At 43.2% G+C, this 20110-nt stretch overlaps 2 protein-coding genes across 3 annotated transcripts; one reads left to right on the top strand and one right to left on the bottom strand.

Moving 5' to 3' along the window:
* Positions 1 to 3548: 3548 nt before the first annotated feature.
* On the bottom strand, positions 3549 to 8991 carry LOC311132400 (coiled-coil domain-containing protein 127-like). 2 transcript variants are annotated; one of them, XR_014613519.1, is made up of 4 exons: positions 8920 to 8986; positions 6601 to 6732; positions 5496 to 6244; positions 3549 to 3881 (listed from the first exon to the last, which is right to left on the bottom strand). XR_014613519.1 is itself a non-coding variant. In XM_084165676.1 (3 exons), exons 2-3 carry the CDS (start codon positions 6725 to 6727, stop codon positions 5553 to 5555), a joined length of 819 nt encoding a protein of 272 aa, XP_084021802.1. In that variant the 5' UTR covers positions 6728 to 6732; positions 8920 to 8991; the 3' UTR covers positions 3549 to 5552. The 2 variants fall into 2 exon arrangements, 1 of the variants encoding a protein (XP_084021802.1); XM_084165676.1 differs by having other exon boundaries at positions 3549 to 6244; positions 8920 to 8991.
* Positions 8968 to 19720, top strand: LOC311132399 (succinate dehydrogenase [ubiquinone] flavoprotein subunit, mitochondrial). Its single transcript, XM_084165675.1, has 15 exons — positions 8968 to 9320; positions 10825 to 10902; positions 11096 to 11257; positions 11567 to 11710; positions 14675 to 14839; positions 15031 to 15179; positions 15399 to 15523; positions 16369 to 16537; positions 17086 to 17281; positions 17542 to 17716; positions 17855 to 17973; positions 18149 to 18260; positions 18428 to 18558; positions 18844 to 18957; positions 19160 to 19720. Exons 1-15 carry the CDS (start codon positions 9261 to 9263, stop codon positions 19244 to 19246), a joined length of 1986 nt encoding a protein of 661 aa, XP_084021801.1. The 5' UTR covers positions 8968 to 9260; the 3' UTR covers positions 19247 to 19720.
* Positions 19721 to 20110: the final 390 nt, after the last annotated feature.

Here is a 20110-nt window from a genome sequence, read left to right as displayed (position 1 = left end):
ACCAAGATTTTTGTTGTTATTTTAAATTAATTTCATATTTTTGTGTTTATTTTAGTTTTTTATGTTGGGTACTTTTTACCACTTTTTTGGTAGTTACAGTCTTGTCCCATCACTGCAAGTCCCGTACGGACTCGGGAGAGGCGACGGTCGAGAGCCATGCGTCCTCCAAAACACGACCCTGCCAAGCCGCACTGCTTCTTGACACACTGCTCGCTTAACCCAGAAGCCAGCCGCACCAATGTGTTGGAGGAAACACCGTACAGCTGGCGACCAAAGTCAGCGTGCATGCGCCCGGCCCGACCACAAGGAGTCGCTAGAGCGCGATGGGACAAGGACATCCCAAACCCTCGCCTAACCAGGACGATGCTGGGCCAATTGTGCGCCGCCTCATGGGTCTCCTGGTCTAATGTAGCACACACTTTTATCCAAAGTGACAACAGTCCACACATTTTGGTATGTGACCCCAGTGGGAATTGAACTCACAACTCTGGTGTTGCTAGTGCCATGCTCTTATGAACTGAGCCACGTACTGGACCACTACAAATCATAAGCACAACACTGTAAAATACAATGGATGACGCATGCAATAATTTCAATCCAGACCTACACAGTGTACAAAACATTAAGAACACCTTCCTAATATTGAGTTGCACCCCCTTTTGCCCTCAGAACAGCCTTAATTCGTCGGGGAATGGACTCTACAAGCTGTCGAAAGCATTCCACAGGGATTCTGACCCATGTTGACTCCAAAGCTTCCCACAGTTTTGTGAAGTTGGCTGGATGTCCTTTGGGTGGTAGACCATTCTTGATACACATGAGTGTGAAAAACCCAGCAGCATTGCAGTTCTTGACACAAACCGGTGTGCCTGGCGGGCACCTACTACCATACCCCGTTCAAAGGTACTTACATATTTTGTCTTGTCCATTCACCTTCTGCATGGCACACACACACACAATCCATTCAAACAGGCAAAGCGTAAATACAGGACTAAGATTGAATCCTACTACACCGGCTCCAAAGCTCGTCGGATGTGACAGGCCTTGCAAACTATTACGGACTACAAAGAGAAGCCCAGCTACGAGCTGCCCAGTGACACAAGCCTACCAGAAGAGCTAAATTACTTATATGCGTGCTTTCGACGCAAGCAACTCTGAAGCATGCATGAGAGCACCAGCTGTTCCGGACGACTGTCTGATCACGCTCGCCATAGCCGATGTGAGCAAGACCTTTAAACAGGTCAACCTTCACAAGGCCGCAGGGCCAGATGGATTACCAGGACGTGTACTCTGAGCATGCGCTGACCAACTGGCAAGTGTTCTTTACTGACATTTTGTAATACCTACATGTTTCAAGCAGACCACCATAGTCCCTGTGCCCAAGAACACCAAGGTAACCTGCCTAAATGACTACCGACCCGTAGCACTCACGTCTGTAGCCATGAAGTGCTTTGAAAGGCTGGTCATGGCTCACATCAACACCATCATCCCAGAAACCCTAGACCCACTCCAATTTGCATTCCGCCCCAATAGATGACGCAATCTCTATTGCACTCCACACTGCCCTTTCCCACCTGGACAAAAGGAACACCTACGTGAGAATGCTGTTCATTGACTACAGCTCAGCGTTCAACACCATAGTACCCTCAAAGCTCATCACTAAGCTAAGGACCCTGGGACTAAACACCTCCCTCTGCAACTGGATCCTGGACTTCCTGACGGGCTGCCACCAGGTGGTAAGGATAGGTAACAACACATCTGCCACGCTGATCCTCAATATGGGGGCCTCAGGGGTGCGTGCTTAGTCCCCTCCTGTATTCCCTGTTCACCCATTACTGCATGGCCAAGCATGACTCTAACACCATCATTAAGTTTGCCGACGACACAACGGTGTTAGGCCTGATCACCGACAACGATGAGACAGCCTATAGGAAGGAGGTCAGAGACCTGGAAGTGTGGTGCCAGGACAACAACCTCTCCCTTAACATGATCAAGACAAAGGAGATGATCGTGGACTACAGGACCACGCCCCCCTTCTCATCGACAGGGCTGTAGAGGTTGAAGTTCTTGGTGTCCACATCACCAACAAACTATCATGGTCCAAACACACCAAGACAGTCGTGAAGAGGGCACGACAAAGCCTAAAATATTTGGCTTGGGTCCTCAGATCCTCAAAAAGTTATACTACTGCACCATCGAGAGCATCCTGACTGGTTGCATCATCGCCTGGTATGGCAACTGCACGGCCTCCGACCGCAAGGCACTAGAGAGTAGTGCGTACGGCCCAGTACATCACTGGGGCCAAGCTTCCTGCCATCCAGGACCTCTATACCAGGCGGTGTCAGATGAAGGCCCTAAGACTCGAGCCACCCTAGTCATAGACTGTTCTTTCATGGTACACCTGTTGTATTTGGCACATGTGACAAATAAAATTTGATTTCATTTTATGTCTCAATTGTCTCAAGGCTTAAAAATCCTTCTTTAACCTGTCTCCTCCCCTTCATCTACACTGATTGAAGTGGATTTAACAAGTGACATCAATAAGGGATCATAGCTTTCAGCTGTATTCACCTAGTCAGTTTTTCATGGAAAGAGTCAGTGTTCCTAATGTTTTGTACACTCAGCACAGGAGGTTGGTGGCACCTTAATTGGGGAGGACGGGCTCGTGGTAATGGCTGGAGCAGAATGGGTGGAATGGTATCAAATATAGCAAACACATGGTTTCTGTGTGTTTGATGCCATTCCATTACTCCGTTCCAGCCATTATTATGAGCTGTCCTCCCCTCAGCAGCCTCCACTGACACTCAGTGTATGTCAGGTGTGGATTCGCCATGCCAAAATATTTTTCCCCTGGTGAATGAACAATGAAGATATTTACTGCAATTTTTTGTGAGAACCTATGGCCAAATGCTCCAGACAGGCTTGATGCAAACTAGTGCCTGATAAACATTGTTTCTTTCATTTACTTTCATTTGATTACATTGTGAAATATGTCTTCAATGATCACACATGGGATAGAAATTATGGAAATGTAATGTTCAGTCAATTTTAATGGGTTGTGCAAGTGTATTGCCTAATGTGAAATCAGTGTAATGTACTACAGTTTACAGTACTGTAGCATACTACATTCAAAGGGCAATTTTGAAACATGTATCTTAAATGTTTTGCTATTGGATTAACTGGTTGTTAAAATAACTAAATTGAGAAGATATCATTATGTTGTGTTTTGGTGATTAAACCAATGTACTCATATTTCACAGTAAACATGTTTTGGATCAATTGTTCTGTGGTGAAAGATGTCTACAAACAAAATGAATTTTGAATGTAAGACTGGCTGTGTTATAAGTGTTACCAGTTTGGAGTTTTGTACTAAGAGTTTTGAAAATTCACCAAAATAGTACCAAAGCGATAAAAAAAACCTGTAATGAAACATGTTAAAACAGTTTGTATGCTCCTCAACGTAGCGCCCCAGCAACTGCTCAACATGTTTTTTTGTTTTGTAATACAACATTGACACCTACTAGTGAAATTACTTAATACACAAATCCATACACTGATATACACAGTGCCAGTGTGGTACTTTATTTGCATACCCCACAACAAACACAGGTTTGAGATGTACTGTATGATGGAAACATTTAGTTTAATAACAAACAAACACTATAGGATTCTATGAATAGGATATTGGTCATGCAAATAACAATTTAGGTTCAATAAGTGCTTTACATGGTTAACCATATTGTTTACATATGATTGTTTAAATTTTTACTTTGTCTTTCAGATACACGTTTTTAGATTATCAACAACAATAGTTTTCTGTACTCATTTCAAATGCATGTCCTTCCTCATTGGACATACAGTACCAGTCATAAATTTGGACACACCTACTCATTCCAGGGTTTTTCTTAATTTTTTATATTTTCTACATTTTAGAATAGTGAAGACACCAAAACTATGAAATAACATATATGGAATCATGTAGTAACCAAAAAAGTGTTAAACAAATCAAAATATATTTTATATTTGAGATTCTTCAAATAGCCACCCTTTGCCTTGATGACAGTTTTGCACACTGTTGGCATTCTCTCAACCAGCTTCATGAGGTAGTCACCTGGAATGCATTTCAATTAACAGGTGTGCCTTCTTAAAAGTTAATTTGTGGAATTTCTTACCTTCTTAATGCGTTTGAGCCAATCAGTTGTATTGTGACAAGGTAAGGGGGGGTATACAGAAGATAGCCCTATTTGGTAAAATACCAAGTCCATATACATGAACAGCTCAAATAAGCAAAGAGAAATGACAGTCCATCATTACTTTAAGACATGAAGGTCAGTCAATACGGAACATTTCAAGAACTTTGAACGTTTCTTCAAGTGCAGTCGCAAAAACCATCAAGCGATATGATGAAACTGGCTCTCATGAGGACCGCGACAGGAATGGAAGACTCAGAGTTAACTCTGCTGCAGAGGATAAGTTCATTAGAGTTACCAGCCTGAGAAATTGCAGCCCAAATAAATGCTTCACAGAGTTCAAGTAACAGACACATCTCAACATCAACTGTTCAGAGGGAACTGTGTGAATCAGGCCTTCATGGTCGAATTGCTGCAAAGAAACCACTACTAAAGGACACCAATAAGAAGAAGAGACCTGCTAGGTCCAAGAAACACGAACAATGGACATTAGACTGGTGGAAATGTGTCCTTTGGTCTGGAGTCCAAATTGGAGATTTTTGGTTCCAACCATTTACATTTTACATTTTAGTCATTTAGCAGACGCTCTTATCCAGAGCGACTTACAGGAGCAACCACCGTGTCTTTGTGAGACGCGGTGTGGGTGAACGGATGATCTCCGCATGTGTATTTCCCACCGTAAAACATGGAGGAGGAGGTGTTATGTTGTGGGGGTGCTTTGCTGGTGACACTGTCTGTGATTTATTTAGAATTCAAGGCACACTTAACCAGCATGGCTACTACAGCATTCTACAGCGATACGCCATCCCATCTGGTTTGGGCTTAGTGGGATTATCATTTGTTTTTCAACAGGACAATGACCCAACACACCTCCAGGCTGTGTAAGGGCTATTTTACCAAGAAGGAGAGTGATGGAGTGCTGCATCACATGACCTGGCCTCCACAATCCCCCGACCTCAACTCAATTGAGATGGTTTGGGGTGAGTGGGACGGCAGAGTGAAGGAAAAGCAGCCAACAAGTGCTCAGCATTTGTGGGAACTCCTTCAAGACTGTTGGAAAAGCATTCCAAGTGAAGCTGGTTGAGAGAATGCCAAGAGTGTGCAAAGCTGTCATCAAGACAAAGGGTGGCTATTTGAAGATTCTCAAATATAAAATATACTTTGATTTGTTTAACACTTTTTTGTTTACTACATGATTCCATATGTGTTATTTCATAGTTATGATATCTTCACTATTATTCTACAATGTAGAAAATAGTAAAAATAAAGAAAAACCCTTGAATGAGTAGGTGTGTCCAAACTTTAGACTGGTAGTGTATTATACATCATTAATAAATATCACTTTGGATCATAATCCCAGCGACATCATAGATTGCTAGACTGTGTTTCTAACAACATGGCCTCTGCTCTCCTGTGTTTCTGTAGTGTGACCTGCAGCTGCCAGTATCTGAGGTAGATCCACATCAGACTACCGTTCTTGCGCTTGTCAGTGTTCAGGTACTGTGCACAGTGGCGGTCATTTTTAAAGATGTCCTTCAGGCCGGCCTCCATGTCCAGCTGGGCGAGAGCCCGTTCCCTGCCAGCTCTGACCAGCACGTCCTTCTCCATTTCCAGCCTCTTCTCCCGGGGCACCATGATGCTGCAGAAAGCCCCCTGCCTCTCCACCAGACCCTCCTCCACCTCCCTCAGAGCGGCTATGGCTCTCCGGTGCCACTTGCTCTCACTCTCCCTCTCCAGAGCCGTGTGGAAGAGGGCCCCTGCTGCGCCCGCCTGCAGCAGCCGGCTCTTCTCCCCAGTCAGGGCCTCCCGCTCCTGGCTAAGCCTCCTGCGTTCCTCCATCAGCTGCTGGCTCTGGGAGGCTATGGCCTGGCGGTAGCCCTGCACGCGGTTCTTCTCCTTCTCCAGTTCCAGCTCCAGGTGGACCGTCTCCCGTCGGTTCTCTCTCAGCGTGTCCTTGTACTTCAGCTCCATGTCATCGCGGATGGCCTGCATGCTCTTGTCGTACTTTTCTTTCACCTCCAACACTTCCCTCTGTGACTCCCTGGACCAGATCCACCCTGAAAGATGTTTGCATTTAGCTTGCTATCTACCTGTGTCTTACAAGTTGTGGATGCAAAATGTTGCCACTTACTTAGACCTTATCTTACCAAATGAAAGTAAGGAAAGTTTGTCATCAGACATGCCAATCTTGGATTTCAGGATGTGCATTGAGAGTTAATGCATATGGTAAGACATCAGCAGTACAGTACATTTTTATTGGCCTAAAACTGATGTCTGTAAACTGAGCACAGTGGCCCTCTGATCGCCCAGTAATGCAGAGTCAGTAACATTGTTATTATGTCTAGTCATAACAGGCAACCTGCTCTGTGCTTCTGAAGTCTTGAGCAGGCAACTTATGTAATTCAGTACTTACGGAAGGCAGCGAGGCTAATCATTGGCACCAGTAGGGCATAGTTCCACTTGTTCAAATCGCCACCACCACCACCCCCTCTCTGCTCTGGCCTGATGTTCCATTCCTGGGGGTCATTCAGGTTGTTCATCTGGCCTGCAGAGGTAGCATAAATTCAATGAGTGACATAATCTCTGCCTATTAATAATGTGCATGAACTGCTCACAATCTGGGGTAAACTGCACTGGTGAGAACACAACCAATAAATTATTTATTGACTCAAGCATTTAAATATGGGGTATTGCAAATTACCATATTCGTCATTATTCTACTATTCCTACTTAATATTGTCGTGACGTGACTTACTTTCATGTATGACTTATTTATCGAATCACCTAACTATGTTTAATTGTCACTCGATTTAAATTAATCATGTAACAATTAACTCATTAGGAATTTGGGGCACCACGGAATAAGTTGTTTAATGAGTTACCATCTCCAGAATTAAACTCTTAGAAGATATGTTATATATCGATAACAGACACTTATCAAATAATTACCTCTTATCAGTCTCATTCTGAACGTTGCATAATCCTTGAACCTGCAAGAACCCTAACCTTATTGATGAATCAGCAATACACAAATTGGCTTAATTATTTATTTACTAGCTAACTAAATAATAACATAACATAGGTTATTGATTACTAACGTAATACAATGAAAACAGGTCCCTAGTGGACTGGACTAACAATCGCATGACTGCTTGGGTAGAAGGAGGGTCAGAGTGGAAGGGAGAGACGGATTCAAACTATCGTGGTTCCTTTGGAGACTATGCTCACAGTAATCATAATACTTACGCACCCTAATAACGCTCATTCGGATTAGAAATGCAACATGTATTTACGTGTAGCTGTCCTCGATAGTTGAGTTGATGATGTAGGACTCTGGTTTGCCCACCAGAGATCCCAATGTCCTTGGTAGAGTTTCTGGTCGTAGTGCTGGTTAGATGGATACTTCAGATGTACCAGCGGTTGTCTGAGGGATTGTCCTTCCCACTTCGTGTCTATGGTGAAAGTTCTCTAGACAACTATACATGGCAGCTGCAGACTGAAATGATAAGGTCTAGTGCATTGTCTTCTTCTTCAACTCGTGTAGAGGTTGAGAGTTTCAGAGTTTCTCCATTTCAAACGTGTGGACTAACGTCTCACGTTTTCTGGGGCTTGCTGGTCTGGGTAGAAATTCAACCATTTGCAACGTTTGGCTCACGCTTCACGTCTGCTGGTCTTCCTTTGGTAATGGAGTTGTCATTTTAAACCATTTTGTAACGTTTAGCTCACGCCTCACGTCTGCTGGTCTGTAGAGTTTCAACCATTTGCAACATTTAGCTCACTCTTCACGTCTGCTAGTCTGTAGAGTTTCAACCATTTGCAACGTTTTGCTCACTCTTCACGTCTGCTAGTCTGTAGAGTTTCAACCATTTGCAACGTTTAGCTCACTCTTCACGTCTGCTGGTCTAAAGGTCAATTTGTTTTTCAAGGCTTTTTATGCACTCGGGGTAAAAGGGACGTTCCATCATGTTTACAAGATCTCTGATGTAATTCGGGGCGTGGCTAGTCACTGTGCATAGTTTATATGAAAAACTATTATCTCATTAGAAGACTAAAATCCCATTCCTATCTTCACCAAAATACTCTCATACTTAATCATATATTTTATACAACATTTAGATGTAAACTTGATAGATGGAATATGTACACTTTCCGAGTTACAGTTATTACTTGATACCATCCTTAATGACATCACAAAATAATAAGCAATATGACATGATTATTCTTTAGATCCCCACTGACCATTTCCCACATTCTTTTAAGTAGGAATATTGTTTCATTATCCACTTTTGGATGTTGGAGTCTTGGCGGGAAGACTTCCTTTGTCTCACAGGGAAATTCTTTCTTCCCATACTAGAGACCAAAATGAGTATTTTTCTGCAAACTATTTATGACCGGCTGTTAAGTCATAAAACTGGCCCCCAGGAAAGGGGATGTTCAAACCTTTGCCTAGCAGGAATGTTTGATCCTCAACCCATGAGGGCAAGTCATGACACTATCTACATGAACTACAAGTTGACAGAAATGACTCGATGGTTGACTGTCAAACTGGAGCTTTTTATAAACCGGAATCAGAACTGGTTTGTTAGCTAGCTAGCTTTATTTACTGACCTTGGCTCGATGCATTTTTTATTCAGTTCCATTCAAACCAACTTAGTTAATAGGCCTGATACATAACCTGCAGAAAGTGTTAGCTACCAAAAGAAAAGCATGGCTTAAGTAATATTGCAGATACCTTTCTGTTCAAGAATGACAATGTCTCCTCAATCGAACTGCATTCGTCTCTCTTCCGGATTAAACATAGTGTAATTTCCCAACCAGACTTTGCAGAGGGGAGTTCAATTGGAGTTAATTTAGATATTGTCAATATAATGACGTAACCCGAATTATATGAGTTGTGAAATATCAAAACAGTTATATAGAAAGTTACTTGATGATTTAATAAATATATAAATGAGGACTATTTATTTTCCTTTTGACCAAATTAGCCCTTCTCTTGAGATGGTATGCTCCGGCGCCGGGGCATGTGCCAGAGCAGTTTGGTAAAGTTGATTTTCCCAAACGAGAGCACCCATCATGGCCGCGGTGTGTACTGCCTCGCGTGTCCTCACCAAAAAGGTCCTGTCAGCTAAGGCGGTAAGTATTTGGAGATAAACTGTTGCTATAGAATATCACTATGAACTACTTTATCTTTTGTCTTTAGGAATGTGTCCATATGAGCTGGTATTCGCAGATAATTTAACTTTAACCCACCCTGTTTTGTAACATCAGCTGGTCAATATCTCACCATTGACGGGGTTTCGTAGCTAGCTACCTAACTATCATTTGCTATGCAATACTGGGAGCTAGCTTAATGGTTTTCATATCCATGGCAATTCGATTCTGACGAATAGCTTGATAAATATACTTTTTATTGCTCGTGTATGACGATTGAATTAAACCTGGCAGTAGCCATAAACATCAGTGCATTACATCAGTGCATTGAAGGTCAAGCAAGGCAAGTTAGCTAAGAAGCTGTTAACAATGTGGCTAACCAAGCAGTAGGCTATTTTCCAGTGTTGGCTGTCTGATGAGTTTGTTTGTGTTGTCTGTCAGTCATAGATTTTATGTTTGATGACAAATAATGTCTCTCGGCTACCTTTCTTTTGAATGCATGCTGTGTTTCAAGAGGGGATATTGAAACTATGGCAAATTGGTAACTTTGCTATCTAACGTTAGCAACTTAACTAGAGTTGGCCAGCTCTTAATTTTAATAGTGTGCAACTGCAGCCCTCAATTTGGGGCATTCCTGCAATTTGGGGCGTTCCCCTCCCGAGCGTCCCATTGGTTCCTGCATGAAGCGCCCACCCCTGCGGGAAAACAGTGCCCGACAGGCAGGGGCGAAAGACACTCTACCGGTGTGTGCTAGCTGTAGCCCCCGCCTTCTTCTTCTGTGTGGTTTATCGGTAGTTGGCATCCAACGTTATGGTGCATTACCGTCATCGACTGTACTGGAGCGCCCCTGTCTCCCACCTATGTACTGGAGTCATAGTTTAAAAATGGACCAATAGAAGTATAAAGATGGGTTTAGGCAGATGCTGAAATGCCCACATGCAGGAACGCCCTGAATTGCGGGCTGCAGTTGCACCCTTCTCCTGAATTTGGGACTGGGTGTGTTTTGAGGATGTTTGCTGAGGAATAAGCAAGGAAGTTATTTGTTTAGATTGGAGGACGTGAGATAATATATGATCCCAGAGAGCATTTAACGATCTATATGATTTTAAATCAATATTTTTGTCGCATTATGTAAATAAGTCTGAAAACACTTCATACACCCACACGTGTATCTCTCGCCTCAGAAATATTGGTTGGGATGCTGCTAAGAAGCACTATTATGCATGTTGTGAAATGATTTTTTAACACAATTAGGCTACATGTTGCTGCAGCAGTCTCACCTTAATTATGTAACCATCAGCTGGCTGTGTTTTCGCTGCATTTGAAAACATTGAGCAAACTACACTAACGTTAGAGGCCCATAGACAAGGCATACATTGACTTGACATTTTGTGGATAAGTCTAGTTCTTGCAATTGAGTACTTTCATCAATAGCCACACACAGCCTGTGATATAGGCCTATATTTACCTTTCTTTTTCCATTTAGATTCCGGCAGTATCCCAGAGCTCCAGGAAGCTCCACTTCTCCATCTACGGGAAGAACAAGGCTAAAGTGTCAGATGGCGTAAGTCTGCATACTCCATGTTCATCATTGACATTACTGTATGAATGGATTCAATATGTTTGCACAAAATATATTTTATTTTAGATTTAATTTGTCTCTATGCTTATCGAGACAATTTGTATTATACAACTCTAGGTAGAGAAAATACTAAAATGTTAATGTTTTGTGCTTGTGTTTTTGCTGGTCCCTACAGATCACCACACAGTACCCCGTCGTAGACCATGAGTTTGATGCGGTGGTTGTGGGTGCCGGCGGGGCAGGACTGCGTGCTGCTTTTGGCCTGTCTGAGGCTGGCTTCAACACAGCTTGTGTCACAAAGCTGTTCCCCACCAGGTCGCACACGGTGGCTGCACAGGTATAACAAGTTATATATTCTACAAGATTAAATGGGAAATGACCATGTAAAAGCAGGAAATATCCCAGATTGTGTTGCATGATAACAAGTCTCCTTCACTCTGTTTGCATTAGACACAGAAGGAAGCAATGCCATGTAAAGTCACAATGAATTAACAATTTCCCACTGCGGTGGCATTATCAGCCACCTTAATGTTTTACACTTGTATTAGGCCTACCTCTATGCAATATCTACAAAAAAACGTCCAAAGTTCATGATTTAAGATTGATCTTTCTTCAAGTGGTCCTGAACAGTTGTTTTTGCATTTAGGGTGGGATCAATGCAGCCCTTGGAAACATGGAGGGAGATGATTGGAGGTGGCATTTCTATGACACGGTGAAGGGATCTGATTGGCTGGGAGACCAGGACGCCATCCATTACATGACAGAGCAGGCCCCACATGCCGTGGTGGAGGTGAAACACGCACACACAACTTTTTAGATATGTCAAAGAAAACACAATGGTAAAGCGGGACATTCACTAAAATGGTAAAGCAGGACACTCAATAACTTAAATTAAACTATGCCTCTGACGGTTCTTTGTTAAAAAACTAATGTATGGAAAGGTAACCAGCCTCTTGAAAGGGAGTTGGTGGAAGGGGCCAGTAGGGGAATGTGGCATGCATGGGGCAGCAGGTAGCCTAGTGGTTAAGAGCATTGGGCCAGTAACCGAAGGTTTGCTGGTTTGAATCCCTGAGCCGACTAGGTGAAAAATGTGTAAGTGCCCTTGAGCAAGGTACTTCACCCTAATTGCTCCTGTAAGTCGCTCTGGACAAGAGCATCTGCTAAATTAGAAAAATGTAAAAATGCATGCTAACAGTGGTGGTGTAAGCAAAGGTCCCATGCTAAAAGGTGCAATATGCAGAAATTGCTCCGCCATTTCCTGGTTGCAAAAATTCTAATAGTTGGCCTTTTAGTTTGGTAAAAATCATCGTACCATCTAAACCGCTGTGAAATATATTTTCAATAACCAAAGATATAGTATTTTCAGTTGTTCGAAGCTGGTGTAGAAAACCGGACGTATAAGACGCAAAAAGGAAAGTTAAGAACGAGAAGCATAGACAAAGCATACATAGAACAGATCTACCGCTTCTTAGACTTGCTTTCAATGAGAATGACAGGCCTATAACTCCCATTTCTATGTGAATTTGGTCGTGTTGCCCAAAAAATGACATATTGCAGCTTTAAAAGAGCTGCAGCAGAACTCAAGGGCCCCTCAGACTTGGTATATTAATTAAATCAAATCAAATTTTATTTGCCACATGCGGCGAATACAACAGGTGTAGGTAGACCTTACAGTGAAATGCTTACTTGCAAGCCCTAAACCAACAATGCAGTTTTAAGAAATAAAACGGTGAAGTTAAATTTTTTTTTATTAAAGAGCAGCAGTAAAATAACAGTAGGGAGGCTATATACAGAGGGTACCGGTACAGAGTCAATGTGTCCTGTCCTCTTTCAGCCCTTCTGATGTACCAAAACAAGTGAAAATGCCCTTAATCTTCTCTGCAATGTTGTGTAGCTGCCTTTACGTACACTACCGGTCAAAAGTTTTAGAACACCTACTCATTCGCGGGTTTTTCTTTATTTTTAATATTTTCTACATTGTAGAATAATAGTGAAGACACAAAACTATGAAATAATACATATGGAATCATGTAGTAACCAAATAAGTGTTAAACAAATCAAAATATATTTTATATTTGAGATTCTTCAAATAGCGACCCTTTGCCTTGATGACAGCTTTGCACACTCTTGGGATTCTCTCAACCAGCTTCATGAGGTAGTCACCTGGAATGCTTTTTAATTAACAGGTGTGCCTTGTTAAAAGTTAATTTGTGGAATTTCTTTCCTTCTTAATGTGTTTGAGCCAATCAGTTGTGTTGTGACAAGGTAGGGAGGTATACAGAAGATAGCCCTGTTTGGTAAAATACCAAGTCCATATTATGGCAAGAACAGCTGAAATAAGCAAAGAGAAACGACAGTCCATCATTACTTTAAGACATGAAGGTCAGTCAATACGGAAAATGTCAAGAACTTTGAAAGTTTCTTCAAGCGCAGTCGCAAAAACCATCAAGCGCTATGATGAAACTGGCTCTCATGAGGACCGCCACAGGAATGGAAGGCCCAGAGTTACCTCTGCTGCAGAGGATAAGTTCATTAGAGTTACAGCCTCAGAAATTGCAGCCCAAATATATGATTCACAGAGTTCAAGTAACAGACACATCTCAACATCAACTGTTCAGAGGAGACTGCGTGAATCAGGCCTTCATGGTCAAATTGCTGCAAAGAAACCACTACTAAAGGACACCAATAATAAGAAGAGACTTGCTTGGGCCAAGAAACACGAGCAATTGACATTAGACCGGTGGGAATTTGTCCAAATTTGAGATTTTTGGTTCCAACCGCGTGCCTTTGTGAGACGCGGTGTGGGTGAACAGATGATCTCCATGTGTATTTCCCACCGTAAAGCATGGAGGAGGTGGTGTTATGGTGTGGGGGTGCTTTGCTGGTGACACAGTCTGTGATTTATTTAGAATTAAAGGCACACTTAACCAGCATGGCTACCACAGCATTCTGCAGCGATACGCCATCCCATCTGGTTTGGGCTTAGTGGGACTATCATTTGTTTTTCAACAGGACAATGACCTAAAACACCTCCAGGCTGTATAAGGGCTATTTGAACAAAAAGGAGAGTGATGGAGTGCTGCATCAGATGACCTGGCCTCCACAATCACCCGACCTCAACCAAATTGAGATGGTTTGGGATGAGTTGGACTGCAGAGTGAAGGAAAAGCAGCCAACAAGTGCTCAGCATATGTGGGAACTCCTTCAAGACTGTTGGAAAAGCATTCCAGGTTAAGCTGGTTGAGAGAATGCCAAGAGTGTGCAAAGCTGTCATCAAGGCAAAGGGTGGCTATTTGAAGAATCTCAAATATAAAATATATTTCTTTAACACTTTTTTGGTTACTACATGATTCCATGTGTTATTTCATAGTTTTGATGTCTTCACTATAATTCTGCAATGTAGAAAATAGTAAAAAGAAAGAAAGAACACCTACTCATTCAAGGGTTTAAAACTTTTGACCGGTAGTGTAGACTTAAACAATTTGATTTAATATATTCTGTGTAATTAAATAATTAGCTAAAGTGCAAGCGTATTAGTGTAATTATATAGCCTATAATTATTTTGGGATTAAGTTGAACCCCCTTCCCCAATCACAAAGGATTGGCACAACATCAAAACAAACACTGATAGGCTGATAAAATGAAAACAATAATGTATTATTTCTTGGCTAACTTACTTTTTCTAGCTTCCTGTTGTGAAAATAACTGAAAGCTGGTGTGCCAGTGATTTAACAGCTCTTCTTGATGTCCCCAGCTGGAGAACTTTGGCATGCCCTTCAGCCGTACCGAGGATGGCAAGATCTACCAGAGGGCTTTTGGTGGCCAGAGTCTGAAGTTTGGCAAGGGAGGCCAGGCCCACAGGTGCTGCTGCGTAGCTGACAGAACCGGCCACTCCCTCCTGCACACACTCTACGGACGGGTACGTCACAATGTCTTGACTCAAAATCCCATAATCCACCACTTGCAGTCAAGCTAAATTTCCATACCTTTTCTCTGCTGTTCCTCTGAATCCCATTTTACTGACAAACTCTGCTTTTTGAATCTCAAATTTTGTCCTGTTTTTGCTGGATTCAGTCATCTATCACTCTTCTACACTTCTCACTTATTTAGTCTCTGAGGTACGACACCAGCTACTTTGTGGAGTACTTTGCCCTGGACCTGCTGATGGAGGAAGGAGAGTGCAAAGGAGTGATTGCTCTGTGTATGGAGGATGGATCCATCCACCGCTTCAGGTCCAAGAACACAGTCATCGCCACAGGGTATGTATCTGGCTCTGTAGTAGATGTTTCTGTAGTGAATAAGTATACAGTTAGAATGCTTGTTCCAAGTAATCTGGGAGGTTTGTCTTACCAGTTATACCAAGTTGTAATGTTAACTTTTTAACATCCTCACCCTGAACAGAAGGTGCCTCCTTGATGACGATGTAAAGTGCTCCTATTTTGCCCCGAGTCTTACTCCTGCCTCTGCTCAATCTGCAGTGGTTACGGCCGTACCTACTTCAGCTGCACGTCAGCCCACACCAGCACAGGAGACGGTAATGCCATGGTGACCCGTGCAGGCCTGCCCTGCCAAGACCTGGAGTTTGTCCAGTTCCACCCCACAGGTCAGTGTCTCATATCGGATTGGCAATAGAGGCCTGTCTGCTAGGGAGTGAACTTAAGAACATTAAATAAAATTTTATTTGAGAAGATTTGATAAACACTCAGAATAGACCTATCCATTAGAAGTGTAATCTTGAGGGGCCTCCCGAGTGGCGCAGCTGTCTTAAGGCATTGCATCGCAGTGCTTGAGGCGTCACTACAGACCGGGGTTCGAGCTCAGGCTGTGTCACAACCGGCCGTGATAGGGCGGCGCACAATTGGCCCAGCGTCATCCGGGTTAGGGGGGGGTTTGGCCAGGGGGGCTTTACTTGGCTCATGCTCTAGCAACTCCTTGTGGCGGGCCGGACGCCTGCAGGCTGACTTCGATCGTCAGTTCAACAGTGTTTCCTCCGACACATTGGTGCAGCTGGCTTCCGGGTTAAGCGGGCAGGTGTTAAGAAGCGCTGTTTGGCGGGTCATGTTTTGGAGGACGCATGACTCGACCTTCGCCTCTCCCGAGCCCGTTGGGGAGTTGCAACAATGAGACAAGATCGCAATTGGATATCACGAAATTGGGGAGAAAAAGGGGGTAAAATACAAAAAAAATTATAGAAGTGTAATCTTGAAAGTGTTTCTGTCCTTAGTCGGAAGGTAACTGCTGAATAATCATGTGCGTTTCATGACATGCCAGTATCGTTGGTGTTTGATAATTCAATCACATGGTCATAGAAGTCCGAGGGCTGGCAGACACGTCTGTTTACATACTGTGGATACATAATCATACTATAAATATAATTGGGGGTTAAATGAAGTCCTTCGGTGCCCTCCCTCAGTGCTGGTTTCCTATGACGTAACGTAATCCCTCTAGGTATCTATGGAGCCGGCTGTCTGATCACAGAGGGGTGCCGTGGTGAGGGAGGAATCCTCATCAACAGTGAGGGCGAGCGCTTCATGGAACGGTACGCCCCCAACGCCAAGGACCTGGCCTCCAGAGACGTTGTGTCCCGCTCCATTACCATCGAGATCCGAGAGGGCAGGTAAGATCACCGCCAAGGCCCTGCCGTCCCTGAGCACCCACAGAAGTATTGTACTGATGCTGGATAACTGATGTATATGTGTGACTGCATGCTCTATGGATGTCAGACCAGTGATTGATATCGGCATGCACAGTTTCAAAAGAAGGAGTAAAATGGCTTAAAATAGATGGTCAATCTAGAATCCATCTATTCATGCTTTGGTGAACAAAAATCGACCTCAAGAATTGCAGTTGAATTTGAATAATTTTACATTTGTCATTTAGCAGATGCTTTTATCCAGAGCAATTTACAGGAGCAATTAGGGTTAAGTGCCTTTCTCAGGGGCACATCGACAGATTTTTCACCTAGTCTGTTCGGTGATTCGAACCAGCAACCTTTCGGTTACTGGCCCAACACTCTTAACCGCTTGGGGCTACCTGCTGAATGACAGGAAATGGAATTCACATGGAATCTACCCACAAATTTCAATGGAAATGTGCCCACCTTGCTATGAGTTTCAGGTGAAAGACAACTGTCACGCTAACGGACCTTTATCTGTGTGTTCCTAGGGGATGTGGCCCAGAGAAGGACCATGCGTACCTGCAGCTGCACCATCTCCCTCCACAGCAGCTGGCCACCCGCCTGCCAGGCATCTCCGAGACTGCCATGATCTTCGCTGGTGTGGACGTCACCAAAGAGCCCATCCCCGTCCTGCCCACTGTCCACTACAACATGGGAGGAATCCCTACCAACTACAAGGGACAGGTAAATAGGAGCACCCATTGAAAAGAAGTGCAATACATTTGCATGTTTTCTAACTAAAAGTCCTTTGAAATGACCCTAATATAAGTAAGCAGATCTAATGAGAGACATATGTAGTGAGTCTTAAAACTGGACCTCCCTTGGGTTTAATGTAATCAAACAATCTAATATCTTATCATATAATATATGTATTGTCAGCCTTGATGTAATGTCTGCTGTAGTGCAGATCATTTTATAATGATCTACTGTCCTGTTCTCCACAGGTCATCACCTACACGCCCGAGGAGGGTGACAAGGTGGTGCCAGGGCTGTTTGCCTGTGGCGAGGCTGCCTGTGCCAGTGTCCATGGTGCCAACCGCCTGGGAGCCAACTCCCTGCTGGATCTGGTGGTGTTTGGACGTGCCTGCGCCCACACCATCGCTGACATCTGCAATCCAGGTAACAACTCTCTTCTTTAACCCTTACCTGTATGTCAAGACAAAAGCACATTGTCCCACAGCTTTTTAATGTAATGGCCAGGCCAAGGCTCCCTTGGAAAAATAGTTTGACAATCCTGGCAATGTGATGTTTCTGCAGGAGAGAAGCTCTCCCCCCTGAAGCCCAACGCAGGAGAGGAGTCTGTGGCCAACCTGGACAAGTTGAGGTTTGCTGACGGCAGCATGAGGACGTCCGAGATCAGACTGAACATGCAGAAGGTATGGATTTAAAAAATCAAAATATTTTTTGGGGGGGGGAATGGAACTGATGTGCAGCACATCCATATTAGGAATTTACTTTGGATGGTCATCAAATCTACTGGTAACGAGCGTTAAATACTTGTACAGTACCATCACTTCTTCTCTAAACCTGTGTTCCTCTCTCCGTTGTCAGACCATGCAGAACCACGCCGCTGTGTTCCGTACTGGCAAGGTCCTGAAGGAGGGGTGTGACAAGATGGACGCCGTCTACCAGACCCTGGACGACATCAAGACCTTTGACAGAGGTCAGCATCTCATTCCCTCTGCTGATGTGATATGAATAGTCTTTCAATTGCCCCTTCTCGCAAGGGCAGAAGATCTTTGTTGTCCCATTGTTGGGCTTGATTGCAGCAGTGATGATGTTCTGAAGCAATGTTAAAGTTCCATCGTTCCCTCTGTCTCCTCCCCTTAGGTATTGTGTGGAACACTGACCTGGTGGAGACCCTGGAGCTGCAGAACCTCATGCTGAATGCTGTGCAGACCATCAACTCCGCCGAGCAGCGCCAGGAGAGCAGGGGAGCCCACTCCAGAGAGGACTTCAAGGTAAGAACTGAAGACACAGAAACCACTCCTATACTAGCCTGGCCTGCAATGAGAATGTGTTGTCTGGGAAAGCGATATTACTCGTATGCATACGGTTCCATTTTGTTTCATAGTAGGGGTCTCGATGTGGACATGTTTTTTTGGAGCTGAAAGTAATGCATATTGACAGACACTGCTTTTGTGTACACACAAACATCCACCATAAACTATAGGAGCTCTCTCCAGCAGTAGTTGGACCAGTCTGTAGACTGTGTCATTCTGAAAGATTCCTATGTAATATTGCAGGACCGTATGGATGAGCTTGACTACGCCAAGCCTCTGGCGGGACAAGTGAGGAAACCCATTGAAGAGCACTGGAGGAAACACACTATGTCCACTGTGGATCCTAAGACGGGAAAAGTAAGTACGCTCACAAAACCGGTCAATGCCTAATGATTGTTTTAACTTCAGAGTTTCTTAATTTATTTTTCTAAATATAAATGACAGGATTAATTGTAACATACTTTCATTCTTACAACACAATAATAGCAGAGTCTATGTGCTTGCCAATGTTCATTTGCTATCACTCACCCATTTCTCCCTTTTTGTGCTTGTGTTATAGGTAACTCTGAAATACAGACCAGTTATTGATAACTCTCTGGATGCAGAGGACTGTGCTGCTATCCCTCCCGCCATCCGTTCCTATTAAGCACATAACTATCCGATGCTGATTTAACTATTTTATTTATTATCAGAATTTATGCTTTTGCAGTTATCCTTTATAAAGTTTCAACAGGACTCCCATATTGCTAATAATAAATACTGTATGTGGAATATTTGATATGTTCGATAATAAACCTTACTGTAAACTGAAGTAAATTGAGTGTTTTGTGTGTACTTTAAACTTCCACCACATTTGCTATAGTTCTTACGGGCAAATAAATACATATTTCATATTTAGATATTGAATGATTTGTAGAAATCTTTTTTTTTAAAGAAAACAATTAAAACCCTAATTTTGAAGATATCCACAAAGTGCCAATACAATAGTCAATTTCTTCAGTTGGTGGCTTTCCTTGGTCAAGGAAAAATACATTTCTAATCTATGTAAAGTTCTGTTTATCTTGCATGCTTCCTGTTTTGTAGGATTTATCTTCAATAAAGATGGCACTTTTGTAAATTATCTCTTATGCAGGTTGCGTTGAATTGTTTTTACACTGGTTGGAAATCGCCCAAAGGCCTGCAGATGACGATATTGAGTCGTTTCATCTTACTGTCCAAAGGGAATGGTATGCAGCCGGCTATACATTCTCCGTTCAGGCTGCAAAGGCATCGAGTGTCTCAACTCAATTTAATGGCGAGAAGGTGGAAAAAAACGGGGAAAATATGAGTACATTCTTTATGAAACACCATTTTCCACCACCATGCTACAGTGGCTAATGCTAGCCCCGGTCCACGGTAGTGTTTTTAAACTATCAGACCGGGGTGAAAAAACAGACTGCTGCAACAAATATAGGGTCCTTGCTATCTGGGTTCCTTGGGACATCCCAACTCTGACATTACCCCATTGAAG

This window comes from Coregonus lavaretus (genome assembly GCF_964263955.1).
Source record: "Coregonus lavaretus genome assembly, chromosome: 7".
Taxonomy (NCBI): domain Eukaryota; kingdom Metazoa; phylum Chordata; class Actinopteri; order Salmoniformes; family Salmonidae; genus Coregonus; species Coregonus lavaretus.
This window is presented reverse-complemented; position numbering and strand designations above follow the sequence as displayed.

Excerpts from the sequence above, each read along its gene's own strand:
- LOC311132400 (XM_084165676.1), bottom strand. The coding sequence starts at position 6,727 with ATGAACAACCTGAATGACCCCCAGGAATGGAACATCAGGCCAGAGCAG. Across the intron at positions 6,245-6,600 it reads GATTAGCCTCGCTGCCTTCC|GGTGGATCTGGTCCAGGGAG; the intron begins GTAAGTACTGAA and ends AACATCTTTCAG.
- LOC311132399 (XM_084165675.1), top strand. The coding sequence starts at position 9,261 with ATGGCCGCGGTGTGTACTGCCTCGCGTGTCCTCACCAAAAAGGTCCTG. Across the intron at positions 11,258-11,566 it reads CGCACACGGTGGCTGCACAG|GGTGGGATCAATGCAGCCCT; the intron begins GTATAACAAGTT and ends TTTTGCATTTAG. Across the intron at positions 11,711-14,674 it reads CCCCACATGCCGTGGTGGAG|CTGGAGAACTTTGGCATGCC; the intron begins GTGAAACACGCA and ends TGATGTCCCCAG.